The sequence below is a fragment of the Myotis myotis genome, unplaced genomic scaffold (genome assembly GCF_014108235.1).
Source record: "Myotis myotis isolate mMyoMyo1 unplaced genomic scaffold, mMyoMyo1.p scaffold_m19_p_11, whole genome shotgun sequence".
Classification (NCBI taxonomy): Eukaryota; Metazoa; Chordata; class Mammalia; order Chiroptera; family Vespertilionidae; genus Myotis; species Myotis myotis.
This window is the reverse complement of record NW_023416315.1, coordinates 13,875,287-13,895,494: the sequence shown is the minus strand read 5'-3', so window position 1 is coordinate 13,895,494 and position 20,208 is coordinate 13,875,287. Positions and strand designations below refer to the sequence as shown.

General features: G+C 36.1%; 1 protein-coding gene across 17 annotated transcripts in view; it reads left to right on the top strand.

Moving 5' to 3' along the window:
• Positions 1-20,208, top strand: part of KMT2E (lysine methyltransferase 2E (inactive)) — a 94,169-nt gene that overhangs the window by 67,040 nt on the left and 6,921 nt on the right. For 16 of the 17 annotated variants that reach the window (XR_004970808.1, XM_036327580.1, XM_036327587.1 and 13 more), the window contains 7 exons: positions 4,467-4,731; positions 5,879-5,977; positions 15,595-15,759; positions 16,082-16,390; positions 18,769-19,023; positions 19,188-19,332; positions 19,870-20,120. Coding sequence is in view for 16 of the 17 variants with exons in the window: in XM_036327580.1 (XP_036183473.1) it covers positions 4,467-4,731; positions 5,879-5,977; positions 15,595-15,759; positions 16,082-16,390; positions 18,769-19,023; positions 19,188-19,332; positions 19,870-20,120 (1,489 nt within the window). In the remaining variant the exon portion in view is untranslated. The remainder of the gene's footprint in view (positions 1-4,466; positions 4,732-5,878; positions 5,978-15,594; positions 15,760-16,081; positions 16,391-18,768; positions 19,024-19,187; positions 19,333-19,869; positions 20,121-20,208) is intronic. The other variant, XM_036327582.1, reaches the window with a different exon arrangement.

The following is a 20,208-nucleotide window of genomic DNA, read 5'->3' as shown; positions in this document are numbered from 1 at the left end:
ACCTTGTTTATGTAAGAATTTTTCCCCTTCTTTTATGTGGTGAGCCGGCACGGCCATGGCATACTCAGCCCCAGGGCGCCTTATGTGCCATGCTAGCTCAGCCAGGTTCAGTGACCCTGAGTTGGGGGGGAGGGGTGTGTGAAAGCATTGAGAAAAGACAGACAAGAGAATGAAAGCTGTGTCTCGGTGGGACACTGCTCCCTGATGAGGAGACAGCGCCAGCGCCCACAAGCCGTGTCTTTCTTTTATAGCAGATGCCACGAGGCAAAGTAGGGGCGTGATCACGTTGTTTACAGCATTCTCGTGAGTTCCAACCTCACTCAATTATATGCACCTGAATTCTAGCACAGTGCACGTGGGGCTACGTGTTTGGACCATAGGTTCAAGATTACAACCACAGCCGTTGGTTATAATTGTGCTGGGAGGGCCCTGCCCTCCAGCTGGGACTTGCACGTGGCAATGAGAGGACCCTGTCCTTTCATTAGTCCGAGGCTTGAACCTGGCCCACACTTTTATTTTTTATTTGTGTAATTGCTATGCAATATTATATCAGTTATATTAGTTTCAGTTTGATATAGTGATTCTACATTTTTATACCTTACAACCTAATTACCCCACTAATTCTTTTAATATCTATCATGCAAATATCAAACATATTTCTATATTCCTTCACCTTTTTCACCTATCCCTCTACCCTCCTCCTCTCTCCGAACCATCCCTTTTGGTCTCTATTTATAGTCTGTTTTTGTTTCATTCGTTTGTTTTTTTAGATTCCACATAGTGAAACCACAGAGTATTTGTCTTTCTCTGTGACTTATTTCACTTAGTGTAATATCCTTTAGGTCCATTCATGCTGTTGCCAATGGCAAAATTTCATTCTTTTTTATTGCTGTGTGTTAATCCAGTGTGTGTGTGTGTGTGTGTGTGTGTATACCACATCTTTTTTATACATTCATCTATCAATGGACACCTAGGTTGTTTTCATAACTTGGCTATTGTCAATGCTGCAGTGAACGTAGGGATGCATGTATCTTTTCAAATTAGTGTTTTCATTTTCCTCTGATACTCAGAGTGTATTTATGATTGTTATGGTCGATCTATTTTACATTTTTTTGAGGGATTTACATACTGTTTTCCAAAGTCGCTGTGCCAGTTTGCAGCCCCACCAACAGTGCAAAGGGTCCTTCCTTCCGACACATCTTCCCCCACACGTTACTTGTTGACTTTGATAGCAGCCATTCTGACTGGTGTTATCTCATTGTGGTTTTGATTTGCATTTCACTTATGATTAGTGATGTTGAGCATCTTTTCATATGTCTGAGGGCCATTTGTATATCTTCTTTCTTCTGCCCATTCTTGATTGGATTGTTTATTTTCTTGTTACTGAGTTTTATGGGTTCTTTATATATTTTGGATATAAACCCCTTATTAGGTATGTCATTTGCAAATATCTTCTCCCATTTTGTAGGTTGTCTTTATGTTTTGTTGATGGTTTCCTTCACTGTGTAGAGCTTTTTAATTTGATGATGTCCCCTTTGTTTATTTTGATTTGAATCACTTGCTCAAGTGGACATATTAAAAAAGATAACATTCAGACTAATGTCAGATAGTTTACCACCTCTGTTTTCAGAAGTTTTATGATTTCAGGCATTACATTTAAATCTTTAATCCATTTTGAGTTTATTTTTGTATATGAGATAAGAGAGTGGTCCAGTTTTCCCAACACCACTTATTGAAGGGACTTTCATTTCTCCATTTTATATTCTTGCCTCCTTTGTCCCTAAATAGGATCTAGTATTTTGTATATTTTTAAATTATATGTAAATTAGAATCTGTATGATTTTTGCATTCCATCTTTTCTCAGTCATTACTTTTTGAGGTTCAGTTCTGTTATGTGTAGTTCCAGTTCATTTATTTTCACTGATGGTATTTATCTATTCCACCATTGGTGGAGCTTTAGAGTTACAAAAAAGGCTTTTATGACTTTATGAGCATGTCTTCATGTGTACATGTTCTCTCCATCGTAGGGACCTAAGGGTAGAATTGCTGTGTTGTAGAATGTGCACAGCCTCAGTTTATATTAAACATAGATGAATAACCAGTTTGTATTCTGTTTTACTTCCTTGCTCCACTTGACTCGTCTTTCTCTCTGACTTTAGGTCCATCTATGTTGTTGCCAATGGCAAAATTTCATTCTTTTTATTACTGTGTGATAATCCAGTGTGTGTGTGTGTGTACACATACCACATCTTTTTTTTTTTTTCCACATCTTTTTTAAAATTGATGCTAATCCATGTGAAATGGCATCCCTTTTATATTTTAACTAGAGGCCCGATGCACAAAATTCATGCAAGAGTAGGCCTTCCTTCCCCTGGCTGCCGGCACGGGCTTCCCTCTGGCACCTGGGACCCAGGCTTCCCTCAGAGCCCTGGCTTCATCCGGAAGGACGTCTGGTCTAATTAGCATATTACACTTTTATTATTATAGATTACATTATCCTTAATTGTTTTATGGAGCCAAGGATCTTTTAATGTGTTTGTGATTTTGGCTTTCCTTTCTTATGAATTGCCTAATCATTTGTTCATTTTTTCTGCTGGGTAGTCTTTTTCTTACTGACTTTTTTAAAGGGAGAGGGGTTGTTGTAAGTATTTCAGTTCATTTCCTCCTATTCTGTATTTTACTTTTTAAATTTTGTGTGGTACCCTATGGAAATGCAGAAGTTTTTAATGGTCATTTTGGTTTTTGTCAATGAAAACCCTCTTACTTTAGCATGCATTTCTATTTGATTGTTGAGTCAGATTTATCGTGATACTTTACATGTTTCCTTTTTGGTCCTTTCTCCCCAAGACAGTTGGAAATACTGCAAAAATGGCTCTTTGCTCATTACTTTAAGAGACACTATCCCACAGTGGTTAAGAATATAAGTTTTTAATAATCTGACTGGTTTCCAATCCTAGCTTGATCGCTTATTAGCTATATAACCTTGGACCAGTTTCTTTTTTTTTTTTTCTAATTATATTTTATTGATTTTTCACAGAGAGGAAGGGAGAGGGATAGAGAGTTAGAAAAATCGATAAGAGAGAAACATTAACCAGCTGCCTCCTGCACACCCCCTACTGGGGATATGCCCACAACCAAGGTACATGCCCTTGACCGGAATCGAACCTGGGACCCTTCAGGCCGCAGGCTGACACTCTATCCACTGAGCCAAACCGGTTAGGGCAGTTTCTTAATCTCTTAGTGCCTCAGTACCTCCTGTATACTATGAGAATAATAATACTCTCCTAACAAATTTTTTGAAGATTCAATGAGTAGTATGTGTTTAAAACAGTTCCTTGCACAAAATAAGTACTTAATACGCTTTAGTGTTGCCATCATTATTATATGCAATTCTGTTATCCTGAAATCAAAGAAGACATCTAGAAAGAGTTTCAAGCTAGTTCCTATTAAACCTGATTTGGGGAGGTAGGAGGTAGACCATTAATATTTGAATTCTACCCAATTCAGAGAATTAGGCAGTCAGGCAGTTTGATCTGTGCCTTTCTGCTGGTGTTGAAAGTGAATGAATAGGAGTATTAGAAACTTAGCAAATTATTATTTTTATTTTGAACAATTTTGAATCTACTTAAAACATTCAAGGTGGGAAGTTTCTATTATTATTTAACCTACATTTGGACATTTATCCTAGAAATGAACTAAATCTTGGTGGTAGAGATAAAGAGATCAGAACATTAAGAAATATTGAGATGAAAAATGTGGGCTTTGAACTCCTACAGACCTGAATCTGGATACCATCCCTACCACTTATTAATTGTGTGACTTTGGACAAGATACTATTTCTCTCTTGAGTTTTAATCTCATCTGTAAAATGAGAGCAATAATTATCACTACTGTGAAGATGAAAGATAGTTATTTTTCAAGCTCCCATTTGAAAGAGGGAACACTGAAGGGCAAAAGGAAGCACTACTTAAAGTTTTTCCAGTGTAGTTTTTTAAAGAAACCCGGTTATTGAGACCATTTGTAAAGTATAAGAGAAACTAATTAAGGTTTGATATTTATTATACCTAGCATTTTTTTTTTTATTTAGGTCAGATTTAGGGTATTTGTTATTTGTATACATACTTTAAAACACTTTGCAATCTCTCAAGTAAATACAGTTTTTGTCTTAATGTGAGCCATAGTATCTTTGTACTTTAAAAAATTTTTATTGGAGTTTTTTTTCTGCAAACTGTTACTAATTATCCTTGTGATTGAAGGCCTAGAAATCAAATTTTATTATATTGTTTTTATAAGAAAATAAAATTTCTTTGAGATAGTTACTAGGAATGCAAATTAGTGAAAAGTAAGGATTACTTATAATTAGTAATAGCATATAGTTTTGTGGAGTTGCAGCTTAAAATGAATTATAAAATTTTACAAGTTTTTAAAAATGTCTTGAATAACTATTTAACTGGTTATTTTTCCAGTAAGTACAAGGTGGATTGCGCATGCCTCAAAGAAAATCCAGAGTGCCCTGTTCTAAAACGTAGTTCTGAGTCTACGGAAAACATCAATAGTGGTTATGAGACAAGAAGGAAAAAAGGAAAAAAAGAAAAGGATATTTCAAAAGACAAAGATACGCAAAATCAGAATATTACTTTGGATTGTGAAGGAACAACAAATAAAATGAAGAGCCCAGAAACTAAACAGAGAAAGCTTTCTCCACTGAGACTGTCAGTATCAAATAATCAGGTACTGAACTTTGGTTTATTAGTTCTTAATGAAATAAGTTAACAAAGAAAAGTAATTTGGCATATTTTAGCCTCTTTTTTGTTTTATGTAAAATGGTGTAAAATTTCTAAGTTAAGTCCATTCTGTTATTTAATGAAGTACTTATACACATAAAATACAGGTTCTGCTAGAATTTGTACAGTATTTGTTAAACTACAAAGAAACTACCCACCCAGCAAATCTTTGCAGAATTGAATATAAGATTTTCCTAAGGCTGGGTAATTTTAACAATTCTTCCAGATTGCACTGTCCTTGTATTCATAGTAAGTGTTCTTATTCAAAGTCTTAAACTGTAAAATTTCCTTTCCTTTAATATTTGGGACATAGTTAAATCAATTATATATGGATGACAGACAATATTTTTGAGGGGAAATTGTCTTAAAAATACAAGATAACTTTGGGAAAAGGTTTGGCCTATACTTTTGCCCTTCCAAGAAACACTTTGTTGTATGTCCTCTAAACAAATGGAAATTAGGAGGGACCATTTAATCATAAAAATTAACATTTTAGTCATCTCCAATACCCTATCTTCTAGGAATAATTTTCTGTAAGTTTCAAATTAAAAATTTTTTGAGCACTTGGTATTTGTAGGCACTGGGTTTGGTGAAATAATTTATGTTTATGTTTTGGGAAGAATATAAACATAAGGCTATCCTCCCATATTGACCTTGTAGGCCAGTGGTTCTCAACCTGTGGGTTGCGACCCCTTTGGTGGTTGAATGACCCTTTCACGGGGCGTCGCCTAAGACCATCCTGCATATCAGATATTTACATTACGATTCATAACAGTAGCAACATTGCAGTTATGAAGTAGCAACGAAAATAATTTTATGGTTGGGTCACAACATGAGGAACTGTATTTAAAGGACCAGAAGGTTGAGAACCACTGTTACAGGCTGTATGGATAAGAACACTATTCATTAGATCTTTAGCAAAATTGATTTTGGAAAGTTTCCTGAATTAGGAAACCAGTTTTATTTGAAATGGACTTGTAGGCTTGTAATGTTTATGTTGAATTACTTGTAGTTGAAAGACATTTAAAATAGTTCAGTGCCCCTATTATATGTGGAGTGGTAGTTTTCATAAAGCAGTTCTTTCCATCTCTCAGGAACCAGATTTTATTGATGATATAGAAGAAAAAACTCCCATTAGCAATGAAGTAGAAATGGAATCAGAGGAACAGATTGCAGAAAGGAAAAGGAAGATGGTAAGTTGGGAAGCTAGTAGCTGCTTCTTGCTGTCACTTGGGCTTAGTGATAGCTGATCTTCTCATAGTAATTGTTGCTGCCTTTAGGAGGGTTTTTACCCTGTTCTTTGTTTGAAGTTAGCAAATACCATGTGCCACTGAGCATTTGCTTGGCTTTGTCATTACCATTCAGGTTAATTATACTAACCTTTTGTATTTTTACTGTGTGTTCATTAGACATTTTAGAATGTATGAAATTTTAAGAAATTTTTTTTTAAACATTTTTGAAGCTGAGAACTATTAATAAATTTTAATGCCAGAATTACTGTTGCAGAATGTCTTTCATTAGTTAAATGTATCCTTTCTCTTCATAATTTAATGTAAAACAAAAATGGAATTTTAAAGCTTATAATAGCATCAAATAAATGGCTTATGAAAACAAAAACCACTACTGTTTGGTAGCTACTATTTCTGTATCTCATACAGCTATCATGAAATAAGGTTTTCATTAAAATGTTTAATACTTATATTCCTTGTACTATATCTGTAAATCCTATAGAATCCTATATAATAAAAGGCTAATATGCAAATTGACCAAACAGCAGAATGACTGGTTGCTATGACATGCACTGATCATCAGGGGGCAGACGCTTAATGCAGGAGCCTCGTGAGCACAACAGCGGTGGCAGGAGCCTCTCACCTCTGCAACAGCACGAGGGGGGGGACCCCCCCCACACACACACACACACTCACAGTACACGAATGTCATGCACTGGGCCTCTAATATCTGTGTAAAAACTAGGACAATATTTATTTTTACCATCCATGCTAATTTAGCAATTGATACAATATTTAGGCCACTTAAGAAAGTATTATATAGTTTGCCCTAAGATTTGAAAATGACTTTATACAACTAAAGATCTGTGTGGGTTTTCTGTAGTCCCTTTTATTTCGTATACTCCCTTATTTCCTGTTTTACTGATTTACATGGTATATTCCATGGAATCTGAGGTCTATGGAATCAGATCATTGTAGGCCTACTCAATGTAAGTCTGTTTCATTGCCTTGATCATTTCTCTAGGATTCATTAGTGATCTTCAAAATTGTGAAAGAAATGTAGAACTCTTTCATAGCTTCAGAATTTCAGAGAGAGATGGGAGAAAAGAAAAATATTGGAGGTTGTTTTTTTTTTTAAGTTCTGCCTTTACCTAAAAGAATCAATATTGAACCTTTTGTAAGATTCAGTTATCTAAATTACCTGTACCTAACGAGATTACCCTTTCTTGACTAGATTTTCATATTGGACTGTTCATTCCACAATTCCACAGCTTTGTATTTGCAGTAATTTTGCGGAAACTTTCAGAATGCCAATTTAGGGCATTACTGATTTCTATATGAAGTATGTGTCTGCCAGGAGGACCTTTCTTACAACTGCTTTAAAAAAAAAAAAAATTAAAAAAACAAAAAACACCTGGAGGTTGGTTCTGTGCCCATACAATACTTTTTTTCAGATTGCATTCTAATTTTATATGACTATGGGCTACTTTAAAAATATCTCCTTCTACCAAAGCTGAGAGAGGTAATGATACTTAGAACATCCTCATTTTCTGACCCAGAAGAAAATAGTGATATGTTTTTGCTGATGTTGAACATGGCAGAACTTTGGATAGACAGACAAAAAAGCTTATTAGAAATCCATTTTTGGTACTGATTTTGCCTATTAGCATGCTATATTAATATATAAGAATACTTCATTTTTATATCAATTTTAGCATATTCATTTTAACTTCTCAGTTGTGCAACTGGGTTATTTTTCATAGGACTAAAATGTGGAAAAATTGAAAAAGTGTAAATGTTTAGAATTTGTCTGGTATTTTAAAGGGATATGAAATATTTTAAAATCTTTGGCTTTTGACCTCAAAGTCAATTGCAATGTTGCTATTTCTAATTGGTATGGTTGTTTCCCACTGCCAAGATATTTGTATTTGTGAGGACAAAACAGTTGGTTTTGAAAAGTTTAAAGACTAATTAGCATTTACTTTTCTACTGTTTACCTTATATATTGGTTAGGTTAACATCAGTAGTTGGAAAGATAGTTAACTCCTGAGGAACTTACGTCAAACTGATTTAGATTTTCTTCTGTGACAGGTCAAACTTTATCCTTATGAGTATAATAGGAAATACTGGTTTTTAGGTGTGTTCATGAAGTTGGAATATAAAAAGGAGTCAGTCATATTCTCCTCTCAGATAAATACCACATAGTTTCCAAATTCAAATATGCTAGAGCCCCGCCTTTTGAAGTATAGCTTGAACCATGTGAAATTACTGACTTGACCATTTTTTACCTACACAGATGGCAATTTTATATACAACCTGCTATTTAGCATTTTGCCCAGTCTCTAAAAATTGCACCAGGGGATTTATGTATTTTCATTGCTGGCTTGATCTTTTGGTGAGAATGAAAGACAATGTCTCTGCCTTCATGGGCATTTACAAAACAATTGCAATGCAGCAAGAAGTGTGGTATAGGAGCTAGAAATATAGCTTACAGCTGGGGGGATCAGACACCATTCACGAACTAGGTAGTATTCATGATGGACCTTATGAGTAGGGTATAAAGTGCAGATTAGCTTATAGCTAAATTGTATGGAATTGAATGGATGGTTATTTCTCCAGGGGAAAAAGCCTGGAGGTAGTTATAAATGTGATAAATGGTAAATCATATTTAGGTACCAGAGGCCTGGTGCATGACATTCATGGGGTGGGGTGGGGGTATCCCTCTCGCAGTCCGGGACCCTTCGGGAGGTGTCCGACTGCCCGCTTAAGACATCCTGCAAGGGGTCTTTAGAGCTGCCACGGAAGCACAAGAGGCTCCCACCACCACCCTTGCGCTCACCAGCCATGAGCCCAGCTCTGGCTGAGTGGTGCTCCCCCTGGTGGTCAGTGTGCGTCAGTGACCGGCCTTTCCGCTGTTCGGTCGATTTGCATATTAGCCTTTTATTACATAGGATTATAGGCTGATTATTTTGGGGGGAAGGGAGATAAGGTTGGTTGGTTGATGATTTCAAGAAAGTTTATTAAAATCTTACTATGGGGCCCAAGTAGAAAGCTGTTCTTAATTATTAACATTTTCCCTTTTCCTCCATTTATTTTGTCTCCCCCCACCCCCCAAAGTTGTTACCTGCTTATAAAATCAAACTTAGGGCTAAATGGTATGTAACTGAATAAATGTATTAGACATTTCCTTTTTAGTTCATGAGAAGTACTTCTTAGGCAGTAGGTTGGGATCGATTTGGGAGATTCTTACAGTCAGCCCAGTTAAGTTATGGCAATTGAAACATAGTAGGCTGTTTATACTCACCTGAGTCCAAACAGGGACACTACTGAGTAGACCCACCCAGGTACACGACAGTTGCTGTGAGGTGAGGTTAGTGGCTATAACCTTGTCAGAGGTAGAGTGTGCCAGAAGGGAATTAGATATTGGGAAGGTCACCTTATTTTGTTGGAATTAACAAGTGAGCAATTAAAATACAAAGCCATTGAAAGATTTAAATTAAAAAGGAGGCTTGTCCCCCTCCCCATTTAAAATTCATGAAAATAACCTTTATAGTATTTTTAATATATTAAATATTTCTAATATGATATCTTTAAATATCTTTAGTATATTAAAATTTCAAAATAATTTCCCATAATCTTATGAAAAGACTATCTTGGGAATATATAGTCTTATTAATATTTCATGGCCTGTTATACTCAGATTTAACTGGAGTCTGTGGAAGATGGTTCAGGAGGATAGACATTACAGAAACAAAAGGGATATGAAAGGATAGTCACCTAGGTATGAGAGTCTTGAATTGTCAAGCAGCTAGGATAATCTAGAATTATATATCACTAGGATATAAAAGTATGGAAGAGCAAGAGTCTCCAGTTTTTCATTGTCATAGATCCAGCTCCTGAGGTGGGGAGGGGAAGGCCTGCCTTTTATAAAAGTAGATGATCAACAGATGAGCCTACTAAGTGTTTTATGACAAGCATTTAAGGAAAGATATAGGTTCATGAGTATGAACTAAAGGCTTCCTTATAGCTCAAGTTGTGCCCTGAAGACCTTGCCAGGATACAGGATCCCTCATTATTCTTTCAGCCCTCATCCTTCACATAAAAGTATTCCACAGAACTCAGATTTAAGATGTTTTGTGAAGGCCTGGCCAGCGTGGCTCAGTGGTTGAGCATCAACCTATGAACCAAGAAGTCAGGGTTTGATTCCAGGTCAGGGCACATGCCGTGCTGCAGGCTTGATCCCCAGTGTGGGGCATGCAGAAGGCAGCCAATCAATGATTCTCTCATCATTGATGTTCCTATCTCTGTATCTCTTTCCCATCCTCTCTGTAATCAATAAAAAAAATATTTTTAAAGTAAAAGATGTTTTGTGAAAAAAAAAAAAAATCTCTGTGGCCATTTGAGTTTAGTAAACCACATACCATGTCCCAAACTTTGAGATTCCCAGTATACATGCCATGCTTAAAAACTCAATAAATTGTTAGCCGTGGCCCCAAGGCTCGGTTGGAGCATTGTCCCATACACCCAAAAAGGTTGCGGGTTCAATTCCTGGTTAGGGCACATACCAAGGTGTGGGTTCCATCCCGTCAGGGGTGTGTACAGGAGGCAACCAGTCAATGTTTCTCATACTGATGTTTCTCTTTCTCTCCTTTCCTCTCTCTAAAATCAATAAAAACATATCCTCAGGTGAGGATTTGAAAAACAAAACAAAACTGTTAGCATTTCCTAAACTTGTACACCCTTGCAACTTTTTGTGGTGACATATTGACATCCCAGATTTTTATTCCATGGAATACAGAGAAAACACTATACAGATTCCATGCTGTTACTAATGCCTCTAGAAAGTGACTTAAGATCAGAGATGCAAAAGAAATTTTAATAGTAAAATTAGGGAGAGTAAATTTATTGCCGGAAAAATTATCTGATGACATACTATCCACCTCACTTTCCTCTCCTTATAGCATGATTAAATTGATGTTGATTACTAATTTTAATTTTCTGAAGTCCTTTTTTCTCTTATCATAGTTTAGGAATTATGTTTCTAAAGAAGAGTAATTAATGATATTGTAGGAAGAGCAAAAGGAAACCTGTTTTATTTTTATAGGTTCAAACAGAATAAGGACATTTAGCTTTAGCTGTCTTGTAATAAAGATTTCTAAAAGTTTGTTTAAATACTTCAAGTTATATGCCTTCAAATAACAGTGACACATGCTTTATATAATGTATACACAATTCTTAGTCACTTAACCAAAAAAAAAGAAGACAAAGGTCCTTTTGGAGGATAGACTGTAGGAAATATGTGAAAATCAAGTATGAAACAATACATAAGGATAAACGAAATTGTCGTGTGGTAGAGAAGAAATGTTGATATCACCATGAGCCATACTTGCTATTTTGAAATGATTTTATTGGTAACCAGTCTTATCTTTTTTTTAAAGTAATAAATTTTAATAATTTCTAATTCCTATTCAAAAGGATAAGGAAAATACCCTAAAATATATTTTTAATGATTTCAGAGAGGAAGGGAGAGGGAGAGAGAGACATAGAAACATCAATGATGGGAGAGAATCATTGATTGGCTTCCTCCTGCACACCCCCTACTAGGGATCGAGCCTACGACCTGGCATGTGCCTTGACCAGAAATCGAACCCATGACCTTTCAGTCTGCAGGCCAATGCTCTATTCACTGAGCCAAACCAGTTAGAGCAGTAAGGAATATTTTAATTTCTCTAAGTCAAAGCTGTAGGGTGGCAGATTGGCTCTACCCTTCCCCTTTCCTTTAAAAGACAAGATTTTTTTTTTGTTTGTTTTGTTTTTAAGAAAAGCCCCTTCCTACCTGATAGCAAGGTCACAAGTCTCTAGATTAGCAAAAATTAAGTCACAAGTCCCTAGATTAGCAAATTTCCCGCAAAAACTACTATGATGGAGCATCCACAGTTTATAAGCTTATATTTACTCAATTTAAATGACCCAATATCTCTAATTGGGGTAAATAATAACAGTTTACTCAGTGAAGTGCATTTTTTTAGTTGCAATATTATATAAAATTTTAATTCATGTTCTTTATTATGTAGCTTTGAACTATATGGACATTAGGTTTCCCACATTTGTTGAATAGGAGGCTTAGACAAGATCTCCATAGTCTCTTCCAAATATAAAATTATATCAATGTGGTTTTACATTGAAGCATAAAGTTGAAATAAAAATTCTCAAAATTTTCGAGTGATAAAATTCTATGGAGACATTAAGCAGCATTTCTTTTGCTTATGGTAAATGGCATACTCTATATTTGCTTTTGTATACCTAGAAACTATATAAAAGCCTAAGCTACTGTTATAACTGGATGACCTGACCACTGGCCAGTAGCTATGACACACACTGACCACCAGGGCAGACGTTCAACGCAGGAGCTCCCCCTGGTGGTCAGTGCGCTCCCACAGCCAACCTCCTGCTGTACCTCCCCCTGGCTGGCTGGCCACCCCGATCGCCAGCCAGGCTAAGGGACCCCACCTGTGCATGAATTTGTGCATGAATTCGTGCATCAGGCCTCTAGTTCAACGGTCGCCAACCTTTTGGACATCACATACCACCAGTGGTCCATGGACCACCGGTTGGCGACCACTGCTCTAGTATGTAATAAAAGCTATCTAGGTAGATCTCATCAGAGATCCCTCATAGTTTAGCTTAGCACCTGACACTCCAGCATTAATAGTGTGACTAGAAATAATGTAATATTCCTGAAAGGCAACCCTTTCTGATTCTAATTATAGATGAGTCTTATCAATTGTCCAGCTCACAGATTATGACTTTGAGGTTTGGAGAGACATAGGCCTGGAATGAGTCATGGTTATAGAATATACATGTCTTAGTAGTAGCCTTATATGACAAGTATGATCTAAACTATATCAAGCACAGATGTTAAAGTCTATTGACTGTCTGCTGGGTTTCATTAGGACTCTGAATTTTTCTAATCCCTTAAACAGCTGTCACTGCTTCAAGCTATACACAAAATTGTTACTTTTTCACATGGCTAGTAAATTTTCATTCTTTAAATACTGCATAGCTGGCTAATGTATCAAAGAATGCATTAGTTGTAGTGGTGAATATAAAAGCTGAATGACATGAATCTAATTTAAAATAAAAGTAGATCTGCGCTGATTTTTTTCTCATGTAGAATATCAGACACTGTACATTTCCAACATTTGTGTTTTAAGATGAAGCTGGGTTAAAGCTATTAAGATATTTAACAGTTGTAGTAAATGTAGGAGCAGTTATGCTTTATGCAGAATACCAGTGGTTAATTGTAAAGAGTGAATCAGGAACTAGGAAACTTGGATAATAAGTATAGTACTGCCTTTCAGCGAGTCACTTAATATACCTGTGCTTGCATTTCTTTTTCTTTTTAATGTTTTCATTGATTTTTTTAGAGAAAGAGGAAGGGAAAAGGATAGACAGAAACTATGATGAGCGAGAATCGATCGGCTGCCCTCCCGCAAGCCCCTTCTTGGGGATCAATCCTGAAACCCGGGCATGTGCCCTGACCGGCAAATCGAACCAGGGATCTCTTGGTTCACAGGTTGATGTTCAATCACTGGCCACACCAGCCGGACTGGGCTTAGATTTCTTATGCAGCAAAGCACTAGATTATTTTTTAAGATACTGACCAGCTCAGAAAGATTATTAGTCATCTCTAAATAAAGGATTTTGCTTTGACTATCAAGTAGTTGTATTCTTTATAAGGGAGTTCAGTTTTTAATTGAATGAATGTAGTCTTTACATCAAATAATTTTATCTCTGACCCTCACACCATATCCTAAACAAGTGAATCTTGGACTGTGTCAAAGAAAACTTATTTAGGCATAAATTCATATTCATTTTAGAAAACCCTCTATAATCATGATATAGAATGTATCTTCATTGGGTGCCTGGCTTATGGGTAATTATTTTTAACACAAAACAATCCTTGCTAAGGCAAGTTTAAGTTTGTTTCTTCACAAAGAACGTACTTTTCCCACATTTATTTTTTTTAAAATTTAAATAAACACATTAATAATTATCCTTTCCTTCCCCGCCCATCCCTGTTGAACAGGTGAAGCAATTATGAAAATTATATTTTCCAGTTGCTCCAGATTTCTAAATGTGGGGTTTTAGAAAAGCCCTGAAATATGGAGACCAGGGTTTTTATAGAGAGCCGTAGATAAAAGGGGGTTGAGTGAAGTGATTTTAAAAGACTAGGGATGAATTATCTAAGGAAAAAGTTCAGCTTTAAAACTCCCATTTCTAGTAAAAAGATGCAGATAATGTATCTATGACCAAGTAATCTTACCTTTTTGGACCTGTTTCCTTACCTGTAAAATAAAGAGGGGGAGGATAACACATTTTGTGAGACTGAGACGTTCACAGTATGGCAATTTAACTACTTAGAAACGTATAAGTATGCCCTGAGAAATTCTGTTGACATACTACTTTTTCCCTTCCTTTCTTATATTCAGTAAGGGAACAAATACAGGAAAGAGTAGCAGTAGATTCCAGAGTGTAGGTGTTTGATGCTTGAATCTTTGCTTATTACTGGAACTAAAGTTCCAACTGAAAAGACCATTCAGCCAGACCCTGAGTTTCTGATTTTTCTTTCTTCCCCCACATCGATGGCAATAGGGAAGGAAACACAAACGGATCTGAGCCTCATGGCCTGGTTCTTTGATTTGGAGAAATGAACAGTTGATGGATTTACTTCCTGTTTCTGGCTGAAAGCTGAAGCATTTGCCAGACCCACTGGCCAAGGCGCTAGGTCTTGGTTTTAATGTTCTCTCTCCAAAAAGAATTCATGCTCACAGGAACTATTGCTGTTCCACAGTCCCTGCCTTGAATGTCAGGGTAAGACAGGAAGAGCAGAAGGTAGAGGAATGCCATATAAGAACTATAATGGAGGGCAATGGAGCCAAAGTAGAAATAATTAACACTCATGGAATGCCTACCATTTTCCAAGTACTGCTAAAAACCTTAACAGCTATTTTCTATTTGAAATCAGTAATGATTTGAAGTGTAAGTATTGTAATAAGAGGCTCTAAATAAAGGTTAACTAGGGTTGTTAAGTTGTCTAGGGTCACGGAGATAGTAAATGACTGTTGGAGTCATAATTTGAACCCAGGACCACACCACAGGATCTCCTGCTGTCACATGTCAGTAATATATTCACTCCTTATGGTTATATGAATTTAACCTTTTCATCATAGAACTTTGATTCATATTTTAAAAGGCTGACTTTTCTATTGAGAAAAAACGTTTTTATTTTGTTAAAGCAAAATATAGTTTATTTTTTGAGCCTTTTGGTTTTGTTTTGCTTTACCCATAATCATCCAAGTGTCCTTTCATGAAATATATTTGCAATGTCAGGCTTACCGAGATGTTCGGGATTCTGAAAGATCTCGAATAAGTATAATTGTGCTCCCCCGTTATCTACCATCAGAAGTGTTTTGCTAACAGTATCATAAAACTTTTCTAAATTTGCCATGAACATTTGGACTTTTGAATTTTACTTTAGAGCTGTGATATTTATGTCACTTAAAATTTAAATTTCATAGACAAGAGAAGAAAGGAAAATGGAAGCAATTCTGCAAGCTTTTGCCAGACTGGAAAAAAGAGAGAAAAGAAGAGAACAAGCTTTGGAAAGGATCAGCACAGCCAAAACTGAAGTTAAAACAGAATGTAAAGATACACAGATTGTCAGTGATGCTGAAGTTATTCAGGTATTCTTATTCAGGTCCAGTTATATTTCACCGTTAAACTCTTTATACCCGATTTAATTACATTTATAAAGAATTTTTAATGTCTGATATTAGCCTTTCAATAGCATTTCTCAAATCCTTTGAGAATTTAGACTTGAGATAAAGATTCTACTTGTTTTGTTTTTTAGTAAGAAAATTTTAATTATGTCAGTTAGTACATATTGGAATTCATAAAGAAACTTGGGGAAGTTAGCTTCTGAAGTAGATTAGCGCTATTAGATTTCAACTTCTCACTTATGTAAACATAGTATTAAAAGTTCCATTCTGTTGTATTTTGAATTAGGAACAAGTAAAAGAAGAAACTGCTAGCAAGCCAACCCCTGCCAAAGTGAATAGAACTAAACAGAGAAAAAGTTTTTCTCGCAGTAGGACTCACATTGGACAGCAGCGTCGGAGACACAGAACTGTCAGCATGTGTTCAGATATCCAGCCATCTTCTCCTGATTTGGAAGTTACTTCACAACAAAATGATATTGAAAATACTGTACCTGCAGTAGAGCCGGAAACTGAAACTGCACTAACAGAAATAATTACCGAATCTGAAGTTCCAGCACTTAATAAATGTCCTACAAAGTACCCCAAAACAAAGAAGGTATGGCAGTTAATGAATGTAAGAACAGCTTCCTGTCTTATGTGAAATATACTTATTTTTAAAATTCAGCCTGTAACAACCTCATAAGGAACAGAATAAGAGGCATAGTTTTTATACTTGCTAGTTTTTATACTTTAACTAGAAAAGAATTGCAAGACTATAAAATTAGTCAATATAAATGTTTATTGTTATGAAAACAGTAACAATTGAGTCTATCAAGACCTACTTATTTAGTATTGTGATTCAGGATTTCTTTAAATAATTTTGCGTAATCTATGTACTAAGTTTACACTTAAAAATAACTGGTTTTAGATGTTATTCTTTCTTTGATCTTGTATTTTTTTTTATGAATTCCACATTATAGGCAGATTATAAGAATTAAATGTGAAGAAATTGTGGATTTCCATAGAATGTGTAAAAATTCATAAGGATAGTTTTAGATCAGTTAATAAAAATCTTTGAAAACCTACCATTAAATTTAATGAAGCAGTATGGAAAACTATTCACTGAGATAAACCCACCTGAATTAAGAAATAACAGAACATCCTTAATGAAGCTTCTGTTTTTCTCCCACTTTTATTGTTGTTGTTAATCTTTCCCCGAGGATATTTTTCCCATTGATTTTTAGAGAGCGGGGGAAGGAGGGGGAGAGGAGGGAAGGGAGGGAGGGAGAGAGAGAGAAACATACCACACATGCCCTGACCAGGGCCAGGAATGGAACCTGCAACTGAGGTACATGCCCTTGACCAGAATCGAACCCATGACCCTTGAGTCAGCGCATGGATGCTCTAACCACTGAGTGAAATTGGTTAGGACTTTCCTCCCACTTTTGAATATAGTACAGCAGACTGGATGGAGCAGAGATCCTAAAGTAGTAATCTTTAGGCAATTTGGGGAGGGGGTAGATCATAAATGTATCCTTTCATAACTTCTACGTCCAAATACTTTGAAACTTGAGGAGGTCGAGGTTTGATTCCCGGTCAGGGCACATTCCCAGATTGGGTGCTGGGTCCCCATTGGGAGGCGTGCAGGAGGCAGCCAATCAGTGACTCTCTCATTGATGTTTCTGTCTCTCTTCCTCTTCCTTCCTCTCTGAAATCAATAAAAATATATTTTTAAAATGCTTTGAAATTTAATTTATCTTGTCTTTGTTCTTAACACATTCAGTAGTTTCCCAGTACTGTGAAACCATGAGAAGTACACTTAGTAAACATCTAGGACTGACCCTGGAGTATACTTTAATGGAGAATCCGAGGGTTAGTTAGAGATAAGATTGAAACACAGTTCTGTTTAATTTGAAATTTGTGAGATCTTGAGCAAACAACCCATTGCCTTAAGAATGAGCAGTTATTTTTGCCCACTTTGGAAGGACAAAAATAATATAACTCTATCTTTGTAATTTTGATTAAAGGGAAAACTCATGTTTAAAAAAGAACCTATTTTCTTGATTACAAATATGACATCATCCCTGATCAGTTACTAGAGCAGCCGTGGGCAAACTACAGCCCGCGGGCCGGATCCGGCCCATTTGAAATGAATAAAACATTAAAAAAAAAAAAAAAAAAAGACCGTACCCTTTTATGTAATGATGTTTACTTTGAATTTATATTAGTTCACACAAACACTCCATCCATGCTTTTGTTCCGGCCCTCCCGTCCAGTTTAGGAACCCATTGTGGCCCTCGAGTCAAAAAGTTTGCCCACCCCTGTACTAGAGGCTCGATGCACAAAATTCGTGCAAGGGGCTTGGCCCTTGCAGCCTCGGTGGCTTGCCTCGGCCCTAGCAGCCCCAGCTTCGTCCGGAAGGTCATTCGGCTGTCCGGTCTAATTAGCATATTACACTTTTATTATTATAGATTACTTGACTAAATGATTGCAGTGCTATAAATTTATTTAAACTCCTGGTCAAATGCCAAATCAATAGTGATTGTCAATGCTGACCGCTTTTTTTTTTTTTTTAAAGTACATGCACTGGTCTCATCTGAAGATACTGAACAGCCAGGGTAGAAAAGCACTGCCCCAAATCAGATTTTTCTAACAAAGTAAACATTTTATACCTAGAATAGAAGCAGTAACCTAAATTTATTTAGTGTTTGTGTTTATAAGATGGTGCTGAAGTCTCCTAGATTTTATTATTTTACAAAAGTTATTGTGTTTCTTTACAAAGTATTATTGTGTAAAAAAATTAGGCGTAAAACTAGTGATAACCAAGGAAACGTAGAATGACATTGATTTTGGGGGGGGAAATCATATATGAATGTTTGAATTATTTAATTTATCATTTTAGGTAATACATCAATTATAAATTGGGTCTTAGAATGTTCTATAGGAGAATCTGTAATGGCATATATAAGTGATCAAAGTTTTTCTTTTCTCTAGCACTTGGTCAATGAATGGTTAAGTGAGAAGAATGAGAAGACAGGAAAACCTTCAGATAGCCTTTCCGAAAGGCCTCTGCGCATAACCACAGATCCTGAAGTGTTAGCTACACAACTAAATTCTTTGCCAGGTCTCACTTACAGCCCTCATGTGTACTCTACTCCTAAGCACTATATTAGATTCACTTCACCATTCCTTTCAGAAAAAAGGAGGAGAAAAGAACCTACTGAAAACATTTCTGGCTCATGCAAGAAGGTAAACTTTTTCTGGATATAAAAATCTAGGCTGAGCCAAATGTCAATCTCATTGCTTACTACCATTCCTGGTAGTGAAATGCTTTTGGAATCGGCTCTACATAAATAGGCTCCATAAACAGCGACAAACTGATTTCTGTTCATTTATTGTTTGATGTATTTCAGCGATGGTTGAAACAAGCTCTAGAAGAAGAAAACTCAACAATTTTACATAGATTTATTTTACCCTGTCAAGAAAGATCCAGAAGTCCTATAATCAATGGTGAAAATAAAAGTCCTCTACTATTAAACGAAAGCTGTTCCCTTCCAGGTATCATTTTTTTTTTGGTACTGTTTTAATGTGAAACATATGGCCAGATGTGTACCACTGTATATAACAAAGTAATATTCTAGTTATTATGACATGCCTTACAAAAGAAGTACTTCGTTACATATTTTTTCTCATTTCTGTCCTCCAACCTTTTGGATGAAGATAGAAATGAAAACCTTAATTTGCAGTGCCATGTTGGTGAGAATGGTTGAATTTTTGGATTAGTTTTGGCTTTTGGGTTGGCTGCTTTTCAAACAGATTCAATAGGGCTCTTACAATTCAGTTAAATTAACATATCTACTTCTAAGATTTCTTCAGAGCCCTAGGTCTGTAAGCCTTTTGGCAAGATAATGCATGCTAATAGTGAAATTAAGTTTGGTGGGGTGGGGTAGGATGGAGAGAGATTGCTTTATATTAGTAATACGTTTAAAAACTCTGAAATTGTTTGGGGATTAAATTCATTAGTAGTAGTTGATATTTTGAGCTTTGTATCAAATACCAGCAGTAAAATTTCTTATGAATTGTTTCACCCAACAGATTTAACGACACCACTAAAAAAACGAAGACTTTATCAGTTGCTAGATTCTGCTTACTCAGAAACCTCCACTCCTACTCCTTCACCATATGCTACACCAACTCACATAGATATTACTTCTACGGACCCATCATTTGCCACTCCTCCACGAATAAAATCAGATGATGAAGCTTGTAGAAATGGTTATAAGCCCATATACTCACCAGTTACCCCAGTAACTCCTGGCACACCAGGAAATACCATGCACTTTGAGGTGAGAAATTTAAATGCAAAAAAACCCCCAAAAACAAACCTCATGGGGATGGTGTTACTTTAATAGCTTTTCTTTTCCCCCTTTAATA